The sequence below is a fragment of the Apodemus sylvaticus genome, chromosome 1, assembly GCF_947179515.1.
Source record: "Apodemus sylvaticus chromosome 1, mApoSyl1.1, whole genome shotgun sequence".
NCBI lineage: Eukaryota > Metazoa > Chordata > Mammalia > Rodentia > Muridae > Apodemus > Apodemus sylvaticus.
The window spans coordinates 24,993,155-25,015,935 of record NC_067472.1 but is presented as its reverse complement, the minus strand read 5'-3'; the positions used below and the strand labels follow the sequence as shown (position 1 = coordinate 25,015,935).

Genomic DNA, 22,781 nt, shown 5'->3' with positions numbered 1-22,781 from the left:
CTGTCCTCCCTCCAGCCATATTTATTGGCTTCTTACCTGTTGCAAGTGCTTCTGACCTCTGAGTCACCTCTCCATACCCTCATTAAAGGTGTGCATCACTATGTCTAGCAAGAATTTATTTTGTTTTGTTTTTACAGATTTATTTTTTCATGTGTATGAGTACTCTCATAGTTGCTGTGTTTTTATAGTTGCTATGGTCATAAAACTGTCACTGAATTTTTTTGAAAATTTCTGATCATCCTCTCCTTCCCCAATTCACAGGTGACTATAAGAAAGATGAACTCTTGGAAAGTGCCAGGTATGTACTACTGTCACAGATATATGTCATGCAAACTTGACAGAGGACCAAGTGGCTCCGTGATGCAGAGGACCCAGCTTTGGTCCCAGCACTCAAGCAGCTCCCAGCCGTCTGCAGCTCCAGTTCCAGTGCTTCCTATAACCTTGGCTTCTGTGTGTGTACATAGAGTACTCATACACATGAAAAAAACAAATTCTTGCTAGACATAGTGGTGCACACCTTTAATGAAGTATGGAGAGGTGACTCGGGTTAGAAGCACTTGTAAAGGACTTAAGGTCAGTTCCCAGAACCCACATCAGAAGGCTTAAAGCTATTCTTAACTTCAGTTCCAGAAGCATCTGATACTTCTGATCTTATCACGCGCGCGCGCGCGCGCGCGCGCGCACACACACACACACACACACACACACATATACACACTTAAAAAGAAAACAGATTTCAATTGTAGGACCCATACTTGTAATCTCCACACGAGAGGCAGAGGCAGTAAGCCTACTAGTAAGCAGTTCAGGATAGCTTGGGCTACATAGAGAGTTCCAGGATAGTCGGTGCTCCAGAATGTAGCAGACCTCATCTAAAGCAAAGTCATAAGCATACTTTAAGAGAAGACTATGTTTAGACGTCACAGTGCATAGTATAAATATGCTTTTTCAATGTGTTTCTAGGAGTGGCAATGAGGAAAAAATGATGGCTCTACTCACGCCTCTGAATGTCAACTGCCACGCGAGCGACGGCAGGAAGGTAGTGCATAAAGCCAAATTGATGGTTTAATAAACTCATGGATAGGTTTTCTTGTTTTATGTTTGGGTTTTTACCTTTTCAGATGTATTCTATGGCTGCTATGTGAATTTCATTAATTTATGTGGTTACTGTTTCAGTCAACTCCACTGCATTTGGCAGCAGGATACAACAGAGTAAAAATTGTACAGCTGTTGCTGCAACATGGGGCTGATGTCCATGCTAAAGATAAAGGGTAAGCTTTGAACAAGTCAGGCATTCTAAGGGGCCTTGTAGTACATTGTATCTTTATAAAGCATTTTTCTGTTGCTTTTTAAATTGCTCATGTTTATTGAGCCTTTGTAACATACAAGTTGTTCTGAGGGCCATAAGGAATTATAATGCAGTAGGCCTACCATTCATTGTATGATTAGCTCGTGGTATTTGAGTGATAAGTAGAGATAAATGGGTAGAGTTAATGGAAAATCCTTTAGAAGGATGTATGCTTGAATTTAAGGCAGTATTCACTTCAAGAAAGCAGAGTTCAGGGCAGGGTATGATACTACATGCCTATAATCCTATAACTTGGGTAGGTATAGGAGAAGGCTTAGGAGTTCAAGGTCATCTTCAACTATATAGCAGTTTGGGGCTATATGAATAGACTCCAAAATAAATAAGCAAACAAACAGAAAGCAGAATTTCAGGAACATCATTCTATAAGAAACTATAAATAGTACACTTAGGATGTAGTAACCGAGCTGACTTTGATGAGACAGGCTTAAAATTCCAGTCCTGGGAAGAGGAAGGAGGGAGGGAGGTCACAAGTGGAGGCCAGCCTGGACAACTTAGTAAGATTCATCTCCCGGTCTCCCTCCTGTCCTCCCTCGCTCCTTGCCTCTTGTGAAAGGAAGGGATTGTAGCTCCGTGGTCAGACACTTGCTTAGCATGCACACCTCACACATAAAAATAAATCGGATAAAGCAGATGATTCACATGGGACAAAAAAGAGAATTGGAGAAACACCAAAAAAACAACTCCACAAGTTTTCAAGTTTTGGTGTATTAACATAAGAAGTCAACATTGTGTGGGGCAGTGGTGGCGCACGTCTTTAATCTCAGCACTTTGGAGGCAGAGGCAGGTGGATTTCTGAGTTCGAGGCCAGCCTGGTCTACAAAGTGAGTTCCAGGACAGCTAGGGCTACACAGAGAAACCCTGTCTCGAGAAACCAAGAGGGGGGGAAAACCTCAGTAGTATGCATTTTGTGATCTGAGATGTGGAATGATTGTTTAATCCTCAAAGGACCTTAAGGAGGAGTGCATTCTGGGATACTAAATGTTGGATTAGGAGGAGTGCATTCTGGGATACTAAATGTTGGATTCTGGGATACTACATGTTGGATTACGAGGAGTGCATTCTGGGATACTACATGTTGGATTAGGAGGAGTGCATTTTGGGATACTACATGTTGGATTCATTGGGGAAAGAGAAGAGTGAGCAGGAAGAGCAGTATCTAAGAGTGAGTGCTGTGAGCTTTTGTACAGCCAAAGTCTGTAATGGTGGTTGCAGGGAAAATGAAAAGGGACACATGGCTGGGTGCTGCCCTGGAAGAGTAGTAGTAGTGAGATCTGGAAGTGTTGCACGAGAGGGGAATAAAGGGGAAAGCTTTATATCAGAAACTAAGTGAATTAGATTCAAGTACAGGAGGGGAAGTGGTTTGGCAGAAGACATCGTGCTGACTTTGAGAACTCCTGGTTTTATGAGAGAATATATGGAAATTCAAGCAGAAGTATTTAGTGAATGCCAGTGAGATTGGTATTCAGGCAAGGAAAGAGCTGTGTATTAGCAGAGGCTGCTCTGGTGTAGTTGCAACAGTTAATAATGCTGATCCCCAAGGAGAGGAGAGGGAGAAGCCAGAATTTTAAGGTTCTACTCTATAGGAGTTGATTTCAGTTTACTGAGAATTATAGCATTTACCGTACAGAATTTCAAAAGATGTTTCAAAAAAGACCTAACTAGTATTCAGAATAAATCTGGAAAATATATAAATGTGAGCCAGGCCAAACAAGCGAAGGAAGTCTCTACCTAGAACAGTATATGTTCTAATACACAGGAATTGTAAGACCAGAGAGAAGCTCAGATACTTGTTGTGTGTCATGTTAACTTAGAACTAGCACTAGGGAGACAGAAGTAGGAGGTTGTCTGTGAGTTCAAGACCAGCCTGGCCTACAGAATGAGCTCCAGACTAGCCAAGGATGCACAGTGAAAAAAATTAAAAAATTAAAATTCTTCAAAGCAAGGAAGAATAATAGTATTAAAACAAAAGTACTTATAAAGAATTTATTTTTGCAATGTTTGGCTAGAACTTAGAGAATAAGTTTAGAGGTTTAGAGGTTGTTTCAGAAGTATAGAGTTTAGTAACATTATATGAGCTTAAATAACCAGTAGTAGTGGGGAGAAAAGAAATATAGGCTTGAAAGAGAATTGGGAATTAACATTTGCAGATTGCCCTATACTTACAGACTCTGTAATAACAGGCTTTCTTTTCTCATTGTCTTCATTAGTGATCTGGTACCATTACACAATGCCTGCTCTTACGGTCATTATGAAGTAACTGAACTTCTGGTCAAGGTTAGTTCAACTTTTTGTGCCTTATTACTTCCTGTAATTAATTACATGAGATGATTTGAAATATATAGTGTATCTACCTTATTCTTTATTCTGAGTGCTTGGTAGAAAGTGGAATAGTTCTAATCATTACACAGATTACTGATAAGCTAGTATTTGACTTCCTTCAGACTTTTTAGGTACTATACAGTGTTAAATATAAAGTAGTAGCACTAAAGAGGTCCTGCCAAAGGTGAATCTAAGCTGGGCATGGTGGCGCACACCTTAAACCCCAGCACTTGGGAGGCAGAGGCAAGGGGATCTCTGTGAACTCAAGCCAAGCATGGTATTCGGAGTCGGCTTTAGTACAGACAGGGCTACACAGAGAAAAAAACCCATCTCAAAAATCAAAAGGACTGGGTGGCTGTTATCTGAGGCGAGGGAGCCAAGACTTACTAGAATAAGATTGAAAATATGTACAAAGATCCTGAACAAACACCATGTTGACATCCCATGCTTAAGATTGGCTAGGAGACAGTCAATAACTGCATATCATGATCAAAATACTCGCTATACCTAGGAACAGAGGGTACCAGTCACATCCCTGAGTTAATTGAGGAAGTAAGACACCAGCAAGCACAGAGATAGCAAGGAGGGCTAACAAGATCTCTCAGTGCTTGAAGCTCCTTGCTGCCATGCCTGATGACCTCAGCTCAAGTTCCAGGGCCCACATGGTGAGGAAAACTAACTTGCCTTCCGACTTGTAAAATAAATATTTTTTGAAGAATGGCAAGACATTTTTCTCACCTGTTATCTTCATAGCCTATAAGTGCAAGAAAGCAAGTAGCCTAATCTGAGGAAGGGGAGATTCTCTGAGAGGTTGACTGCTTTTTCTTTGCTTGGGAGGAAATGTCAGAAAGTCTAATAGACTCTAGAATGTTCTGTCTGTAACTTTATTATGATCCAGATTTTAATGTTGACTTGACGTAGAATTAGAAGACATAAAGGTAATTGTTTTTCTGGATTTATTTTAGTTTGTTTTTCTTTATGTGTTGAGGGACAGTTATGTACATATATAGTGAAAGTATAAGGTCCAGTGCATAGCTCCACAGCTTCAGAACGGGTGTGCTCACTGTGTAGACCACTGCGACTGTATGGGTCTGGGTCTTCCTAATTTCACTGAGGAATCTTGTTATTTGTGAGTTATTTACAGTAAAGTTCTGAACATTAAAAAAAATTAGAAGGGGTATCTTAAAAATTGACAGATTAACATGAAGATTATAAGAATAAATGTAAGCAAGCTTCAATTGAAGCCAATATTATCAATATCTAATATTGATATCTATTATAGCCAATTTAAAATATATATAGTTAATCTAGTATATATCTAATATAACCTAATATATATGTTTCTTTTAGTATAGTTAATAATTTAGATACTGCGTAAAAATATATTTGTGCTAATATAGCCAATATCTAATCAGCAAAAAAGACCTAAGTTCACAAAAATGCTACAAAAGATGTGGTGTCTACTTCAGGTTTTAAAAATTCTAAGAATTTGGGGGCTAGAGAGATGGTTGGGGTTAAGAGTGTACACAATTTTAGAGAAGACCAGAGTTTGGATACTGGCATCCACACTAGGCACCATGAACAGTCTTTTAACTCCGGCTTCAGGGCATCTGACTTCCTCTTTAGGCATCCGGGGAGTTGTACTGATACACGTACCCACACCCAGACACATGCAGAGAAAAAAACTAAACCATCTTAATTTAATTCTGGACTAATAGAAGTCTAAACCGAAATAGGGAATCTTGTTATTTCAGGCTCTTCTTTTCCTGCTGCTTGAGGCTTGTCCTTCCGTCTCCTGGAAACAGTCCAGTTGTCCAGTAACAGGCTCAGTAAATTACAATGTAATGAAAAGCTGCTTAGAAACCCAAACTAGTGACAGTGTGAGTCTCAGGGACACTGGTGTGTGAAAGAAGCTGAATGTGAATGGCCTGCCATATTTCATTTTTATAAAATTCAGGACACATGAATGTGGTACTAAAAGAATGGAGCAAAAATTCCCAGTGAAAGAAATATAGGAAACACTCTGTGGAAATGTAAGAATCTTATGTAATTGAATGGATATATATTTTCAAAATTCACTAAGTTACTCTCATTAAGAGCCAAGCTTCTCTGTTTTTAAATTACACCTCCCAAGAGACAGGGAGGTTTTTGCTGAAGAACTTTTTCAGCCTGCATGTTGTTGAACTATATGGTGTTACTAAGTCTAAATTGCCTTAAGAATTGAACAGTAACTGTACATCTTTTCTTCCTCAGCATGGTGCCTGTGTCAATGCAATGGACTTGTGGCAGTTTACTCCTCTTCATGAAGCGGCTTCTAAGAACAGGGTTGAAGTGTGTTCTCTTCTCCTAAGTTACGGGGCAGATCCAACCCTGCTGAACTGTCACAACAAAAGTGCTATAGACCTGGCCCCCACAGCACAGCTGAAAGAAAGATTATCATGTAAGTATGAAAGCAATGCACAGATGAGTGTGGTGATGCACGCCTTTGGTCCCAGCACCTAGGAGCGGATGCAGCAGAATCTCAGTCCAAGGGCAGCCCAGGCACTGCATAGTGAGAGGGATCCTGTCTTGAAAAAGGTTGAGGACTGGAGAGATGGCTCAGTGTGTAGAGTACTGACTGCTCTTCCAGAGGTCCTGAGTTCAATTCCCAGCGTGTCTGAAGACAGCATATAAATAAAATAAATCTTTAAAAGAAAAAGGTTGGTATTCAGCAAAGAGGCATGAATCAGCTTTTTTTGTCCTTTTGGAGATGTTTAAAGAGTAAACTCTGTTCTCTGTGGATGGGCATCTGTTTCTAGTATAGTTAATAATTTAGCTACTCTGTTAAAATATATTTGTTCTAGTTTTTTCAATTTAAGAAATTTAGATTATAGCCCTTGGATTTTACTCACATATTTTGAACTTTCTAGTTACTGTTTGAGAGTTGTTTGTTGTCTTGTAAATACAATCTGCGTTATAATATTGTTCACTACTTTGGCCAAATTCTGTGGTAGCTAAAGTAAATACAATAAAAAATAAGCACTTGATTCAGATTTAGTATTCTTACATATAAATGAGCAGCTTGATCTAAATTTAAATTATTCTAGGACAGTAAATGATAAATGGTGATTTTTCAAGTCAGATAAGGAAAAGAGAAATTTAGAGGAAATACATTCTTTAATTTTGTTTTGACAAGCCAATGTGTTTAATCTGTAGTTATCTGATAGGTATAAGCAAGATTGTCTTCTACCACTCTATGCTAATGGGGTTATGGTCACCCTTTGTAAAGTCTCAGAACACTCTGGGAATAGATTATAACAGTGTTGATGTCTCTAATCCCAGCAGACCATGGATCTGCATGGCCTAAGCTTAGGTATACTTGAGAATGAATTGAGGGGAACTAGAATGTCATTGTATCTGTTAATTATTGTTACTAGTAATGATATTAATTTTGAGACTTAATCTGGCTATTTGGAGATTATTTGAAAATAATTACAAAAAATATTAGTATTATGGCAAGTTTTATTACTATGATAAGTTTGATGTAGATGTAAAATCTTATTTGCTTAGATGAATTTAAAGGCCATTCATTGCTGCAAGCTGCTCGGGAAGCTGATGTCACAAGAATCAAAAAGCATCTTTCTCTGGAAATGGTGAATTTCAAACATCCTCAAACACATGAGACAGCACTGGTAACCTTTCAAACTTAAGCTTTTAAAATACAATAACCCAAAAATAGTCACAATGTCTGATTTTAGTGATGGTACTGTTTTTAAAATACTCTTTGTTTGTTGGTTTGCTGGTTGATGTTTTTGTTGTTGTTTTGGATTTGTGAGTCTAGTATCTTGCTATATTAGCCCAGATTGATCTTGTATGTGTGATAGTCCTGCCAAATGTTGAAATAAGCATTTGTTAACACATTGACCTAAATCAGTTACCCACTATGTATTTAAATAAAAAATTTAAATAGTGTAGAAAAATACACAATCTCACCTTCCAAAACATATTAGTAGTTTAAGAACCCATCTAGAGAAAAAAATTATCCATGTTCTTGCATGCTTTATGTAAATTTTTATTATTGGTATGATATATAACATATAATTGGTCATTTGTGGTTTTTATTATCAGTATAACATACAATTGGTCAAACTTATAGAAAACAAGCTTGAATAAAGTATCTAAGAGTTAGTTATTTCCATTAACAAACTGGGGATGATAGTGTGTGCCTGTAAATCCCAGGGTCAAGGAGGCTAAGGTGGAAGGACCACAAGTTTGAAGCCAGCCTGAATCACACAAGCAAGACTCAAAAATCTAACCGAGGCAGGGCATGATCGGGTGAGGGAAGTGCCCTCTAATAAAGTTGTGAGTACTAAAGTCTTGGGGTTACCAGAGATCAATGGTAAAATACAGGCTACCCTAAAAGTAGCAATTCCAAAAGAAAATAGTAAAACTCTGTTGCATAAACTAAAGAATGTTCCTTAGATAGAAGGAAAGGAATGTAAGTAAAGTAGATCGTCTGGTAAATAACTTGCTTGCCACTTAGCAAAGAAGATAAAGCTCTAACTTATAAAAAATGTTAACCAAAAGCTTAAAACCATAGCTATATTAAAATGGTATGGGGAAGCCCAAAAAGATAAACATGGAAAACTTTTTTTTTTCTTCTAGACAAGGTTTCTCTGTATAGCCCTGGCTGTCCTGGAACTCACTCTGTAGACCAGGCTGGCCTCGAACTCAGAAATCCACCTGCCTCTGCCTCCTAGAGTGCTAAGATTACAGGTGTGCGCCACCACCACCCGGCCATGGAAAACTTTCTAGTGTGAAAATCTAATACATTTGTACCCCATTATCTGAGGAGGATATCTTGCAATTCCCCAGTCACTGCCTAAAATCAGAGAGAGTACTAAACCCTGCTGATAGCATTTTTAATTCCACATCCATACCTGCAATAATTTATATATTATGTACAATAAGATTAATAATCATACCAGTAGCTCTTAGTAAACTTCTACATACAGTGTCTTTTCTGTTCTTACTAAGTTGAAATATTTCAGTTAAAACCCGAGATTACAGCTTGTTGGCATATCAACAAAACACCCCTGTACTTCAGAGCCACTAAGTAGAATAAGCATTTCTTGACGACAAACACTGTTCCATTTCAGTTGATCCAGTGATAACAGCTGTAAAGTTACTAAGTTGTGGGCAGCACATGCAGCCTGTGTGTGCACTGGGACAGATGTGGTTCACATCCCAGTGTGACTGCAGGGTCGCATTGCACTTCTCAGAATCATGTTTATGTCTGGAGCCTTTCTGTGTAATACCAGATCATATTTAGCCTCAGGTAACGAAAGCAAAACAGTACAGATAAAGGAATGTTGCTGTGTGTTGTTTCCTCTAAGTATCCTGCTGTAAAGCATCATGTGTTCAACCTTAAAACATACTAAAACTCAAGTGTTCATGGGTAGTTGTTGTGTATAGGCAATCTCTTCTTGGTTCCCAGAGATTGCAGGCCCTTCCCTAGGATGTACAGAAGAGTAGGGGTCTCATTTGTGATAGGTGTAATAAAAACTTCCTGAAAATAAACCATCTCTCGGTTTTGTGCTCAGAATAAATGTCCTAGGGTTAGTACCCTCAGTGTGTCAGAAGAACTATTGTGTACCAGTTAGACGTGGGTTGTTTTCTTTATTCATTTATTTATTTTTTTAATGGTAAAGGAATATCAAATGACTGCAGCAGTATCAGGAACACAATTGTGAGAAACTGACAGTTCATGACTAATAACAGGAGAACAGATTTCATGATCACTATATACTTAGATGTATAGAACAACTTTGCTTTATTTGCTTTATTTTTATTTATTTATTTATTTATTTATTTATTTTGGTTTTTTGAGACAGGGTTTCTCTGTGGAGTCCTGGCTGTCCTGGAACTCACTCTGTAGACCAGACTGGCCTCGAACTCAGAAATCCACCTGCCTCTGCCTCCCGAGTGCTGGGATTACAGGCGTGCGCCACCACGCCCAGCTTGCTTTAATTTTTTAACCAGAATTTTTAAGCCAGAATTTCCAGATTTTAGTTCTAACAGATAATGCACATTGATTTAGTCAATTATCAATTAGACAGAATAACTGTTATACTCGAGTATTTTCCGGATGTTTAGATTGTAAAGATTTGTGCCATAAACATAGATACTAAGTTTACAAGAGGCAAATCCCTACCTCCTGTCTCTTTCCCTCCTTGATACTCAGAAATGCTGCAGCTACAAACCATGCAGGTTGTGCCAAACAGGTAATTGGAGCTCCTAGATAAGGAAGATCCTCAGCTTAACAGCTGTGCTGTTAACCAATTCAGAACAAAACAGATGGGGGCGCTGTCTTCATGTAACATCGCAAACCCAGGACTGAGGATAACTAACTAGTCCAGTGATGGTAGACATTTATCTACCATCTCAGAAGCTGTGGTTTCACTCTTTAGCACTAGAAGAAATGCCAACACTTGAATCTCTTAACCTTTTAGATGTAACATTTTTCATCCTATCAGTAGTGGCTTTTTCAACAATACAGGACAAAATTTAACCAGAATATTTAATAACATATTATTTGATCTTTGTAGGATTTTTCTGCCATGCCAGAATTTGTAGTTACTACAGATTCTCTCCAATAGAAAATATTTCAAGAGTAAATTTGGGTAAAATAAACAAAGAAGTTATATAGGGTTTATTATCCTTGATTAGAAGCACAAGTGTTCTTAAAGTGAAAATGGTTCTATATGGTCCTTGATTAATGCTGCAATTTGAATTATTTAGCATTGCGCTGCTGCATCTCCATATCCCAAAAGAAAGCAAATATGTGAACTGCTGCTAAGAAAGGGAGCAAACACCAATGAAAAGACTAAAGAGTAAGTGCACTTTTAACCAGTAGACATTTCCTATTCGTTTGCTCTTTGTTTGTTTGTTTGTTTCTTTCTTTCTTTCTTTTGTACAAAAAACATACTTATTGTATGGCTGGCTTTTTGTCTTTAAGATTCTTGACTCCTCTGCACGTGGCTTCTGAGAATGCTCACAATGATGTTGTGGAAGTAGTGGTGAAACATGAAGCAAAGGTATACACCATTTCTGGTCATCTTTGGTGATCCAGTGAGTTACTTTCTGTGTAGTGGATGTTTAGCTCCTTAAACTATTCACTCTATCAAAAATCTTTTTTTCTCTTAGTTTACAATTCAAAACAGTCCTGGGCTGGGGAATTAACCACTTGCCATGCAGTTGTTAGGACCAGAGTTCAGATCCCCAGAATCCATGAAACAGGAGGTAATGACGCTCCTGTGACAAGATGGGAGGCAGAGATAAAACAGTGGCTTAGTAAGCACTTGCAGGACAGCTGGCCTGCTGTATGCAGCACTGAATCTGTCTCAGACAAGGTAGAGGAGAGGCGCTACACCCCAGGCTATACTGCCCTTGACTTTTATACAAGCACTTGCTTGCATGTGTGCGTGAACATACAACACATGCACACACACTTCAATACACAGAGAAAGACTGAAAAAAAAATCCTATGGACCAAATCTAGTTTTTGTTACTGTTAGGAAATGTGTGTGTTTATTCATATGTACATTATTTCTCTTATGTCTCTCCTCCATCCCACTGATCAAAGTTATCCTTGACTTTCTTAACAATCAGACACTCAAGCACCTCTTATCTCAACAACAGACCCACCTCACCCTTGATTTTATTTTCTGATTACATCTGAACTTCCTTGGTTAATGTGATAAAGCCCCTTTCACTTATCTGTACAGCGTTTGCACTTTTGACTATCTCTCTAACTAAGACAAAGAATAAATGCAAATAAATAATTTGACTAAAAACAACATATGTAACCTTGTTGATAAATTAACATTCTTTAATTGACATTTGTATACGGAGCATTTTGCCCCTTGAATAACACTTCCATAAAAGCTGTAAGTCATCTTTTCACCCTGTAACTTTAAAATATAATTAGTAATCAGTCCGGAGAAATGGCCTAGTGTGCAAAATGCTTGCTGTTCAAGCCTAACTACCCAAATGGATCACTTGGAATCCATGTGAAAACCCAGATGTGGTGTATGCATCTGTTATCTCAGTGTTCCTCCTAATTCATGGGACACAGGCTGGAAATTGGACAGATCACCAGCCACCAGCAGAGGTGCAGAAACAGTACACAGATCCTGTGTGAGCACAGTAGAGGGTAAGCTCAGGCCTCTGACTTACAGATGCTTTACACTCACGCTCTCTCTCTCTCTCTCTCTCTCTCTCTCTCTCTCTCTCTCTCATACACACACACACACACACACACACACACACTCACACACAATTTTTAAAACTTTTAGTAGCCGGGCGGTGGTGGCGCACACCTGTAATCCCAGCACTCTGGGAGGCAGAGACAGGCGGATTTCTGAGTTCGAGGACAGCCAGGGCTACACAGAGAAACCCTGTCTCGAAAAAACCAAATCCAAAAAACGAAAAAGAAAAAAAAAACTTTTAGTAAAAAGAAAATGCTTAATAGTAGTACATGGCATTTAATAGTTTCCAGTTTTTAATCCAAATAGTTCCTCGAAGAAAAAGTTTAGTAAAATTCAGTATAGAACCCCGAGATGGAGCTGCTGTGAGTGAGGCCCGAGTGGCCCTGAGGACTTTCCCCACCAGGCTCTGCAAGTCGGCTTTCTTGACCTTCCTTGGATTTCTTTCCCGGGTTCTGTTTCTGTTACCTTTAATGTCCTAATCTCTGATTTCAGGAAGTTCTTGATAATGTATACCCATGATTTTTTTTCCTACTGAATAAAATAAAATTGCTTTCTGCTTGACTGCCGGCATCCTCCTTTGTCTGCCCTGCCTTCCTGTCTGTCGGCCGGCCACCTTGTCCTAAGTGTGAAGATGCACAGATGCACCTTGAATCCAAGTGGTTAGACTCAGTAAGACAGTTGTAACCAGAGACCAGCCCATATCACAGTGTGAAGACTGAGGAAGTCCCAGGCAAACCAACAAACATTATTCACCCTAATGTATATTACTTAGGAGATGTTTTTAAAAATATGATTTGGAATGTGAGTAAAGGTTGCCAGTACCGTCATGTATGGGTTTTCAGTTCTGTCATCATAGACTCTCATATTCTAGTTTTGCACTCATTGAGGTCTTGCCACATCCATCTCCAAATAGTCTCTGATGACATAAATACCAGTTGTCCAGTGTCTCAAAAGACATTGGTGAACATACGATTAGTTTAATTATTGAAGAATTATTTTCATGGTAAGGTGGCAAAGTGGAAATCAGATGGTCTTAAAGGTAATCTTATCTTATTGTGAACAGTTTCAAAGATAGAGCCAAGTTGAAGGAATTTTACAAAAAATAGTGAGAAGCTCAGTTCATGGATACTATCACCATCTACGTTATATTACATATCTATCAACAAAATACAAAATTTAAATGGGGTGAAATGTGCAAATTTTCATTATATTTGCAGAATTTTAACAAATGTGTACATTGGTGCACCCAGATCTATTAAAGGACAGGCTAAGGCAGTGGTGGACAGCTGAACGGTAGAATGTCTCGATGCGTAAGACCCTGAATTCAATCCACAACAGTGCTTCATCTCAGGCAGTCTACCCCTAACAGTCACGGCTATCTTGAGGTTTATCTATCACAGATGTGTACTCTTTAACATAAGGTTAGTGGTTTGGAGGGAGATTGGTCACCATGTCAACAGTGCCTTTGTATTGTTGGCAAGTATTCTGTTATAAATACAGCATACTATTCACATAATAAATATTCTACATGATTCATGGTGTAGATGATAATTAAGTAGGAATGAGTATTTCAACACTAACTCAACTTTGGACTTGTTTGTCCCTGACTATTGCTTATCTTGGTAGTCAATCATGAAAATTCTGTACTTCTAAGACCCATAGAATTTCATGGATGCAGCTTTTTGTTTAATGTCTACTTCTAAATAGGATGAAGTTGTAAACGCTTTAATGTTAAACATAAACTTACTTAAATATAAACTTACTCTACTTGACAACCCACATTCTAAGTTGGATTTTCATTCTGATGCTAGTCTTCATGGATTGGTGAGTTTATACTCTAGTTGTGAGGGGAAAATGCCCTAGACATTTGGCACTAGACAGTTACTTTTGTTATAGTGAGAATTTTAGCAGTAAGCATTAAGTAAATAACTGGATGATTTCTAGGTAGTGCACCACAATGCTAATTTCAGTGTTTTCTGTCTTGTTAAGGTTAATGCTTTGGACAGTCTTGGACAGACATCATTGCACAGAGCTGCACACTGTGGTCATCTACAGACATGCCGCCTGCTCCTGAGCTACGGGTGTGATCCAAACATCATATCCCTTCAGGGTTTCACTGCCTTGCAAATGGGAAATGAAAATGTGCAGCAGCTGCTTCAAGGTAGGAAGACCTTCTGTGACTCTGTGGTAAAGATTAACCTTTGAGATTTTTCACATAGCAGGTGTGCTATGTAAGAGTTGATAATAAATTCTTTGAGAAATGTTAGCTTTCTTAACATATTCTTAGCTCATCGTATCAATAGTTGAATGTCATTAAATTATAATAATGACTTTTGTTCAGTAGCATATTCTGCCCAGTTTCTCTGTGTAAATACAGGGCTCTCAAGTTTTAAAGTTTATAAAGCTGATTTGCCAGGCATGGTGGTACACACCTTTAACTCTAGTACTTGGGTCACAGAGGCAAGTGCAACTCCAGGACAGACGGGGTTGCATAGACCCTGTCTCATCTCTTCTCTTTTTCATTTTTCTTTTCTTTTCCTTCCCTTTCCCTCTTTCTTTTTTTTCCTTCTCCGCACCCCCTTTCAATTTTAAGAAGCTTAGCATTGAGAAACTCTTAATTCCAGCATTGGAGAGACTGAGGTTGAAAGGTTAAAAGGTCAGTGGATATGCAACACGCACCCACCATACCAAAGTGGGGTGGGGGCAGGGGTGTCTCAAAAGCTCTTAGGCAAGTAAAATGTGGTAATTGTTTTTTTAGAGCAAGGAGAACATTTAAAAGATAGTATTTTGTTGCTACAGCAATCCTGGTAATACTTCCCCTAAACACTGGGCCTGCTGTATTCTATTTGTAGAGCTTGGGTATGTAGACTTCTAAGGCCATGTTACCCTGTGAGTCTGCATTTTGTCCCTGGCTTTGTGCATTTTTACAGGAGTTTTGCCATTGTTTTTTCCTTTGATATGCTGCTCTAGATGTTTATCCTAAGATGTAAATATTTATCTCTGTTTTCTTCTAGTTCTTTTAAGGTTTAATTTTTATAATTAAATCTTTACCTGGAACTTCCTTTGTTCCATACACTTTTTCAGAATTTTTAACTGAGTAATGAGACAGAATTTTAAACTGAAAATGACTAACTACTTGCTAATCCAACTTCTCCCTTTAAATTTGAAAAAAAAAAACCTGAGGGTCAGGAAATTAAAGTGATTTGTGCCACTTCAGAAAGAGTTAATGGCAGAGCCACGTTTAGATTTCTGCCAGCGCTTATCCATGGCTCGGTTACAGAGCAGGCAAACCTGTCACTCTGGCTGTGTTTCTTTATACATGTTAAATGACATTTTATACTTATCACGTGTATATATTTTGCACAGTCTATATTCTCAAAATTTTGGTAGCCATAGTTAGTGTTTTTCCCTGTGTCAATACTATTTAAGCTAGCAAACTCTAAAAACTGCTTTTGTAAAAGATGACCCTTGAAGCTTGGTCCTCCTCCTCCTCCTCCTCCTCCTCCTCCTTCTTCTTCTTCTTTTTTGTTTGTTTGTTTTGTTTTGTTTTGTTTTTCGAGACTGGGTTTCTCTGTATAGCCCTGACTGTTCCTGGAACTCACTTTGTAGACCAGGTTGGCCTCTGGGATTAAAGGCGTGCACCACCACCGCCTGGGCTTTGGTCTTTCTCCTATGGGGAAATTAACCACTCTTCTCTCCTTTCAGAGGGCGTCTCACTGGGTCACTCAGAGGCAGACAGACAGTTACTGGAGGCTGCAAAGGCTGGTGACGTTGAAACTGTAAAGGTAAGATACAACCAGTTTTTTGTTAATCATTAGGGGTTTTTTGGTGGGTTTTTGCGGGGGGGGGGGGCACATTGTTTAATAAATCTGTGCTATTACAGCAAAAAGCTTTAATAAATTAAAGGATAAAAATACCAATTCCACCAGGCAGTGGTGACGCACGCCTGTAATCCCAGTACTCTGGGAGTCAGAGGCAGGCGGATTTCTGAGTTCAAGGCCAGCCAGGGCTATACAGAGAAACTCTGTCTTGAAAAAAACCAAATCCAAAAAACCAAAACACAAACAAACAGGCACCAATTCCTCTGGAAATAGAAACACCAGTGAGGGGGGACATTAGTTTCATATATATTTTAGAGGATAATTACACTCAGAAATTTAATGCTCTTCATGTAGTATCAAGTGCAATTGTCTTAAAGAATTCACTTGTCCCTATAACAGGAATGATCTGGAGAAACGGTTGAGAATTTAGAAGCCTTTACAGCTCTTGCAGAGGCCCTTTGTTCTGTTCCTAGCACCCACACTGTGGCTCACCACCAGCCGTACATAGCTCTGGTTCCAGGGATGCAGTACCCTCTTCTGACCTCCATGGGCACTTGCTCTGCAGTTTCTTTCGCCCTTTCTGCTTGGATGCCAAGAGCTGGGCATTGGCATCGGCCATGCAGAGACTGGCAAGAGCCTTAAAGTTCTTCTCTTCTCCTGTGATTACTCTGGCCTTTTCCTTTTTGTACACATTCTGGATGGGCATCACGGGTCCTGTTAGTTGGGTGGCCACTTTAAGTTCTTCAGCAGAACTGTCTCCCTTCTTTGGAGTGGAAGGCTTACTGGGGAGCAGTAGGAGCTTGGAGCGATACTCCTTCAGGTGCTGCACGTTGGCCGGAAGTGATTCAGTGGATGTGTTTCACCTCCTTGGGTCCACAGAGATGCTGATGGTGCAAGACATTTTCTTGTGAATACCAGTCACCCTAAGTTCCTCCAGGCTGAAGCCCCTGCCAGCCCGAACCTTGGTGTGGTATCTAACTATAGGGCACCTCACAATGGGCCTGATGGGGCCAGATGTAGGATGAGAGGCAGTGAGGTGCGCTTTCACTTGCCAGGCCTTGCGCCTGCTGGTCTTGCGTGCCAGCTGGTTGAACCAAGTGTCCACCTGCTGCTGCCAGTCCTTGTAGAAGAGGGGCTTCAGGATCATGCCATCCCAGCTTGGCGCCATGGCTCCAATACAGAACGGCCACGCAGAAATGGACCTTTTTTTAATAAATTTTTCCCCTCCAAGACAGGGTTTCTCTGTATAGCCCTGGTGTCCTGGAACTCACTCTGTAGACCAGGCTGGCCTCGAACTCAGAAATCCACCTGCCTCTGCCTCCCAGAGTGCTGGGATTACAGGCATGCGCCACCACTGTCCGGCTACAATAAAAAAATTTTTGTAAGAAATATGTACCAGGCATAATACTGCATACCTATTTTCCAAATAATAGGGAGGCTGAGACAAGAGATTTAACAGTTAAAAAGACAGCCTGAGCTACCCTATCTTTTAGAAAGAAGAAAGTGTGTTATGTTGCTCTCTACTACTGTTTATGTATGACACACAAATAAAAGGATCCCTTCTGTGCACAGGCTCCTTCTGGTTCGCTCATTCCCTTACCGCATCTGCCTGTGGAGCGGTTGTTAGTGCTGGGAGAATGTTGGCGCTGCTCGGAACATGCATTCTTACCCAGCTGAGCTGGGAATTTCTTTTCTCCCACAGAGCACCCAGTTTCTTATCCGTCCTGTCCCAGCAGAGGTCCCCCAGAGTCAATCTCTCTCAGATACTGTTTTTAACTTGTGCTGTACACACACTGATGTCTTACTGCCTGTTCTGTGTGTTCATGTTCTGTAGAGAAGTGTCTCCCTAGGGAAATAAAAGCCTAATGTTTGGAAAGAGCAGAACTAAAATTCAAGTAATATAAACCAGAATTTGACTCATCTGTTTCATGAAATAAATAATTCTTTAATGCTGCATTAAATGTTGTTTAGTTTTTAAAAATTAGCCAGGGAGAAAGCCTGTTTTTTACTCCTTAAAGATTTTTCAAAACTAGACTACAATAAATTTGAGAGAGTACTCGTATGTACTGTTTTTTATATTGCCTAATGTGTGGTAGAATGGCTGTTCAAGATAATTTTGTCAATTTTCTGCATGGTACATTTTCTATAGATTTCTTTTTTAAAGCTGTACAAGCCTTTAATCCCAGCATTCTGGGATGTGAATGAGTTTAAGGCCCTTCTGTTCCACATAATAGGTCTATCAGCAATACACAGTGAGACCTGTATGAACAACAACAAAAAGACTTAAAAATGTTGGTCTCATCCAAAGCTCTGAGAGTTTATGCACTGATGTTTTAATTGGGTCAGTGTTGGAGGATCATGCTGTGACTTCTCTCCTCAGGCTTTACAGAGCTTACACCTCTACCCCCTGAGCTGTCTTGCCAGCCCCAAATTTATTTATTTTTTTTATATATATATTTTTTCTTTTTTTAATTCGATATATTTTTTATTTACATTTCAAATGATTTCCCCTTTTCTAGCCCCCTTCCCTCCCCCTGTTCTCCCACCCACCCCTTCCCACATCCCTGTTCTGGTTTTGCCCTATACTGCTTCACGGAGTCTTTCCAGAACAAGGGGCCACTTCTCCGTTCTTCTTGTACCTCATTTGATGTATGGATTATGTTTTGGGTATTCCAATTTTCTACGTTAATATCCACTTATTAGTGAGTGCATACCATGATTGATCTTTTGAGACTGGGTTACCTCACTTAGTATGATGTTCTCCAGCTCCATCCGTTTGCCTAAGAATTTCATGAATTCATTGTTTCTTTTTTTTTTTAAAGATTTATTTATTATATGTGAGTACACTGTAGCTGTCTTCAGACACTAGAAGGTGTCAGATCTCTTTACAGATGGTTGTGAACCACCATGTGGGTGCTGGGATTTGAACTCATGACCTTCGGAAGAACAGTCAGTGCTCTTACCCCCTGAGCCATCTCTCCAGCCCGAATTCATTGTTTCTAATGGCTGAATAGTACTCCCAAATTTATTTTTTTTAAGAGTACACATGATCCTTTCTGTCTACTGTGCCCAGTGCAAACAATACAGATACCACATGTAACAAGGTTTTTTGATTTGTTCATGAGTCAAGTGATTTGTGTCCTATTAAGTTAAAGATAATTGATTTGATTTCATTTTATTTATTTATTTCCCCCCTCCCCCCCCCAGACAGGGTTTCTCTGTATAGCCCTGGCTGTCCTGGAACTCACTCTGTAGATTAGGCTGGCCTTGAACTCAGAAATCCTCCTGCCTCACCCTCCCAAGTGCTGGGATTAAAAAAAGTAGAAAATATCATCATAGATAAGATGAAAAAATCTTATCTGTGATGAAATAATCATACCAGAAGAAATCTCAGTAAATGAAAAGCTGGAATAAGAATAGTTTCTGAAATGCTTATTTAATAAGAATATAAGGCAAATATTAAAATTTTTGTTAAATTATGTTAAAACAAAACATGAGAAATGAATGTGTGTGCTGTGTTCACTCTTACAGAAACTCTGTACTGTTCAGAGTGTCAACTGCAGAGACATTGAAGGACGCCAGTCAACACCACTCCATTTTGCAGCTGGGTACAACAGAGTTTCTGTGGTAGAGTATCTGCTGCAGCATGGAGCTGACGTGCATGCTAAAGACAAAGGGTGAGAAAGACCTGCCATGCCTCTGTTATACCTTTATAGGACATTTTTGGGGAAATACAAGAAGACTTCTATAATAAATTGTAAAACTACTTCTGTTTTTTAACCTATAATTTATTTCCTAAAATTGGGTCAATGATAGCTTATTACCTTCCATTAAACTCTGATTACTGGGGAAGTTTGAGGCTACTACCAGCTCAGTGTGAAACACTTTCTCTTAAAAAACAAAAACAAACATGCAGATGGTTTGAATTTACATTAAAATTAACTTGTATGATGTCTTGTTATTTTATAACTACCAAGGAAAGTTCGTTTTTATGATTTTCATACTGATTAATAAAGTTTTCAGTGTTCATTGAGGATATGCTAATTTTTTTTGTTAATTTTGAAATTAGTTTTGTTTAAAATACACAATGCTAGATGTTAAGTCTATTATGTGAATGTTTATCACAGTCTCTATATTCAAGACATTTTAAAATTCTCCCCCCCCAAAAAGTCTTCTGCTTTCCATAGACTCAAGTTTTACAGGATTTTACCAGAATATTCTCTTGGACAGTTTAAGAAATGTCTTTGGTTAGTATAATTACTAAAATGAAACCACTCCTAACTTTGCAGAGGTCTTGTTCCTTTGCACAACGCATGTTCTTACGGACACTATGAAGTTGCAGAACTTCTTGTCAAGCATGGAGCAGTAGTTAATGTAGCTGACTTGTGGAAGTTCACACCTTTACATGAAGCTGCAGCAAAAGGGAAATACGAAATATGCAAACTTCTGCTCCAGGTATGCTTAAGTACTTGCTATGGACAGCGCAGTAGCCTAAAGTACTCAGACTATCTTTCAGATAACAGTAAGATGAGTCTTAAACCAAGGAATGTAGAAAATAAAGTCTTCTAATACTAAAACTAGATTTCAAAGGAAAATGTCGTGAACATTTTTATATTTTAATCTACATGTATATATATTTATCAGCATGGGGTTTATTTGTGTAGCCACCTATCGTGTGATAGTTCTATTTGCTATCCAACTTCCCTGTTTAGTAATCTACCCTCAAATTACTTGACTCATAATGTGGTTTATAAGCCCAATTTGTTTAACCTCTATAAACGTTATGGTGCTAGTCTAATAGCTACAGATACTTTGATGTAAAATATTATAGCATAGATTCATAATACAGTAATTGTAAAAGGGAATATGCAGCTACATGTGGTGGTGCATACCTTAAAACCCAGCACCTAGGAGACAGAGATAAGTGGGCTTTAAAGATTTTTAACATGAATACATTGTAGCTGTCTTCAGACACTCCAGAAGAGGGCATCAATGGTTGTGAGCTACCATGTGGTTGCTGGGGATTGAACTCAGGACCTCTGGAAGAGCAGTCAGTGTTCTTAACCACTGAGCTGAGCCATCCCTCCAGCCCCTAAAACCCTGTTTTTTAAAAAAGGAAAACTGCAACTGTGCATCGTATGGTAATTCAATCAACAGTATTTGTCAGTGTTCTCATAAAATTAGAATGTGGGGGCTTCAGATGTGACCGAGTGAGTAGAGTGCCTGTCTAGCATGCACAAGGCCCTGGGATATATTCCCAGCACCACAGAAACTGTTAGGAGGTGGAGGCAGGAAGGTCAGTGGGTGATGGTCATCTTCAATCACAGAGCAAATTTCAGACCAATCTGGGATACATGAGACTGTCTAAAATAATAATTATTAAATTTATATTATATAGCTGAAAACTTTTCACTGTAGCTTTTATTCTTAGATACATACTTACTAATGTGTTGCAGGTGCCTATGGTATTTAAGCATTAATAACACTAGCAATCTTTGCTCTTGTTATTTTCTCATTGACAAAACACAAAGCACTACATCCCTCCCCTTGTTTTCTCATGCCTAGCATGGTGCAGACCCTACAAAGAAAAACCGAGATGGAAACACTCCTCTGGATCTCGTTAAAGATGGAGACACAGACATTCAAGATCTACTTAGAGGTGATGCAGCTTTGCTCGATGCTGCCAAGAAGGGTTGTTTAGCCAGAGTGAAGAAATTGTCTTCACCTGAGAATGTCAATTGCCGTGATACCCAAGGTCGACATTCTACCCCTTTACATTTGGCAGGTAAATAAATGAGGGAAGTCAGATTTAAGATGATGACATCTAAGACTATTGTTATTTTATTTACTTTTTTGGTGGGGTGGTATGGGTTCTGGAGTTGGAAACCATCTTGCTAGAGTCTGGGCTGCAGGGCTCAATCAAGTTCAGGTTCTCAGACTTGGCAACAGGTACATTTACCTGCTGAGACATTTTAGCAGGCCTAGAATTTATTTTCATTCTTATTTAAGTTATTTCCTAAGTAAATTTGAAAGATGAAAGTCAAATTATCTGTCAGAGCTGTCATTTTACCCTAGTGAGTGTGTTCATGCATTCAGCCATTAGATGAACTTCACTTCCTGTAATACTGATTATCTCAGTAAGAACAATTGGTGGGAGTGGTGGGTGTCTCATTCCTTTGATCCCCACATCTTTCAAATTTACTAGAGCTGCACAGAGAAGACCCATCTCAAAACCTAACAAACAAACAAACAAAAGTGAACAGTAGTAGGGCAAACACTGCTTACCTTACCCTGGCATGGCTCACCCATACATGCACATACAAACACCATACCTGTGGCAGTTGTAATGCTCTAATGCCTTCAGAAGGATGACGTGCACTAAAGGTAGCATGATAAAACTTTTTTTTTAAATTTTTTTATTCGATATAATTTATTTGCATTTCAAATGATTTCCCTTTTCTAGCCCCCCACTCCCCGAAAGTCCCATAAGCCCCCTTCTCTTCCCCTGTCCTCCCACCCACCCCTTCCCACTTCCCCGTTCTGGTTTTGCCGAATACTGTTTCACTGAGTCTTTCCAGAACCAGGGGCCACTCCTCCTTTCTTCTTGTACCTCATTTGATGTGTGGATTATGTTTTGGGTATTCCAGTTTTCTAGATAAAACTTTTAAAACCATTATGATTTTTATACTAGAGAAATTAAAAACTTAATTTCTATCTGTGATTATGTGTCTAGAGATAATTTGCCATAAGAGAGTTTGCTGAGTTGACTGACAAGATAATAGACTGTTCATGCTTCCAAAGCAGTAAGCTTCTTATTTGGTTTTTTGTTTTGTTTTTAAGATTTATTTATTTATTATATGTAAGTACACTGTAACTATCTTCAGACACCAGAAGAGGATGTCAGATCTCTTTACAGATGGTTGTGAGCTACCATGTGGGTGCTGGGATTTGAACTCATGACCTTCAGAAGAGCAGTCAGTGCTCTTATCTACTGAGCCATCTCTCCAGCCCTTCTTATTTGGT

General features: G+C 39.1%; 1 protein-coding gene and 1 pseudogene across 2 annotated transcripts in view; one reads left to right on the top strand and one right to left on the bottom strand.

Moving 5' to 3' along the window:
• Positions 1-22,781, top strand: part of Tnks2 (tankyrase 2) — a 57,412-nt gene that overhangs the window by 16,587 nt on the left and 18,044 nt on the right. For both annotated transcript variants that reach the window (XM_052186713.1, XM_052186718.1), the window contains exons 4-16: positions 262-298; positions 964-1,039; positions 1,177-1,271; positions 3,577-3,643; positions 5,942-6,128; positions 7,238-7,359; positions 10,469-10,560; positions 10,686-10,764; positions 13,927-14,098; positions 15,643-15,722; positions 19,290-19,435; positions 20,048-20,213; positions 21,324-21,543. In XM_052186713.1, coding sequence (XP_052042673.1) covers positions 262-298; positions 964-1,039; positions 1,177-1,271; positions 3,577-3,643; positions 5,942-6,128; positions 7,238-7,359; positions 10,469-10,560; positions 10,686-10,764; positions 13,927-14,098; positions 15,643-15,722; positions 19,290-19,435; positions 20,048-20,213; positions 21,324-21,543 — 1,539 coding nt within the window. The remainder of the gene's footprint in view (positions 1-261; positions 299-963; positions 1,040-1,176; positions 1,272-3,576; positions 3,644-5,941; positions 6,129-7,237; positions 7,360-10,468; positions 10,561-10,685; positions 10,765-13,926; positions 14,099-15,642; positions 15,723-19,289; positions 19,436-20,047; positions 20,214-21,323; positions 21,544-22,781) is intronic.
• LOC127684422 (60S ribosomal protein L13-like) lies at positions 16,247-16,926 on the bottom strand (annotated as a pseudogene).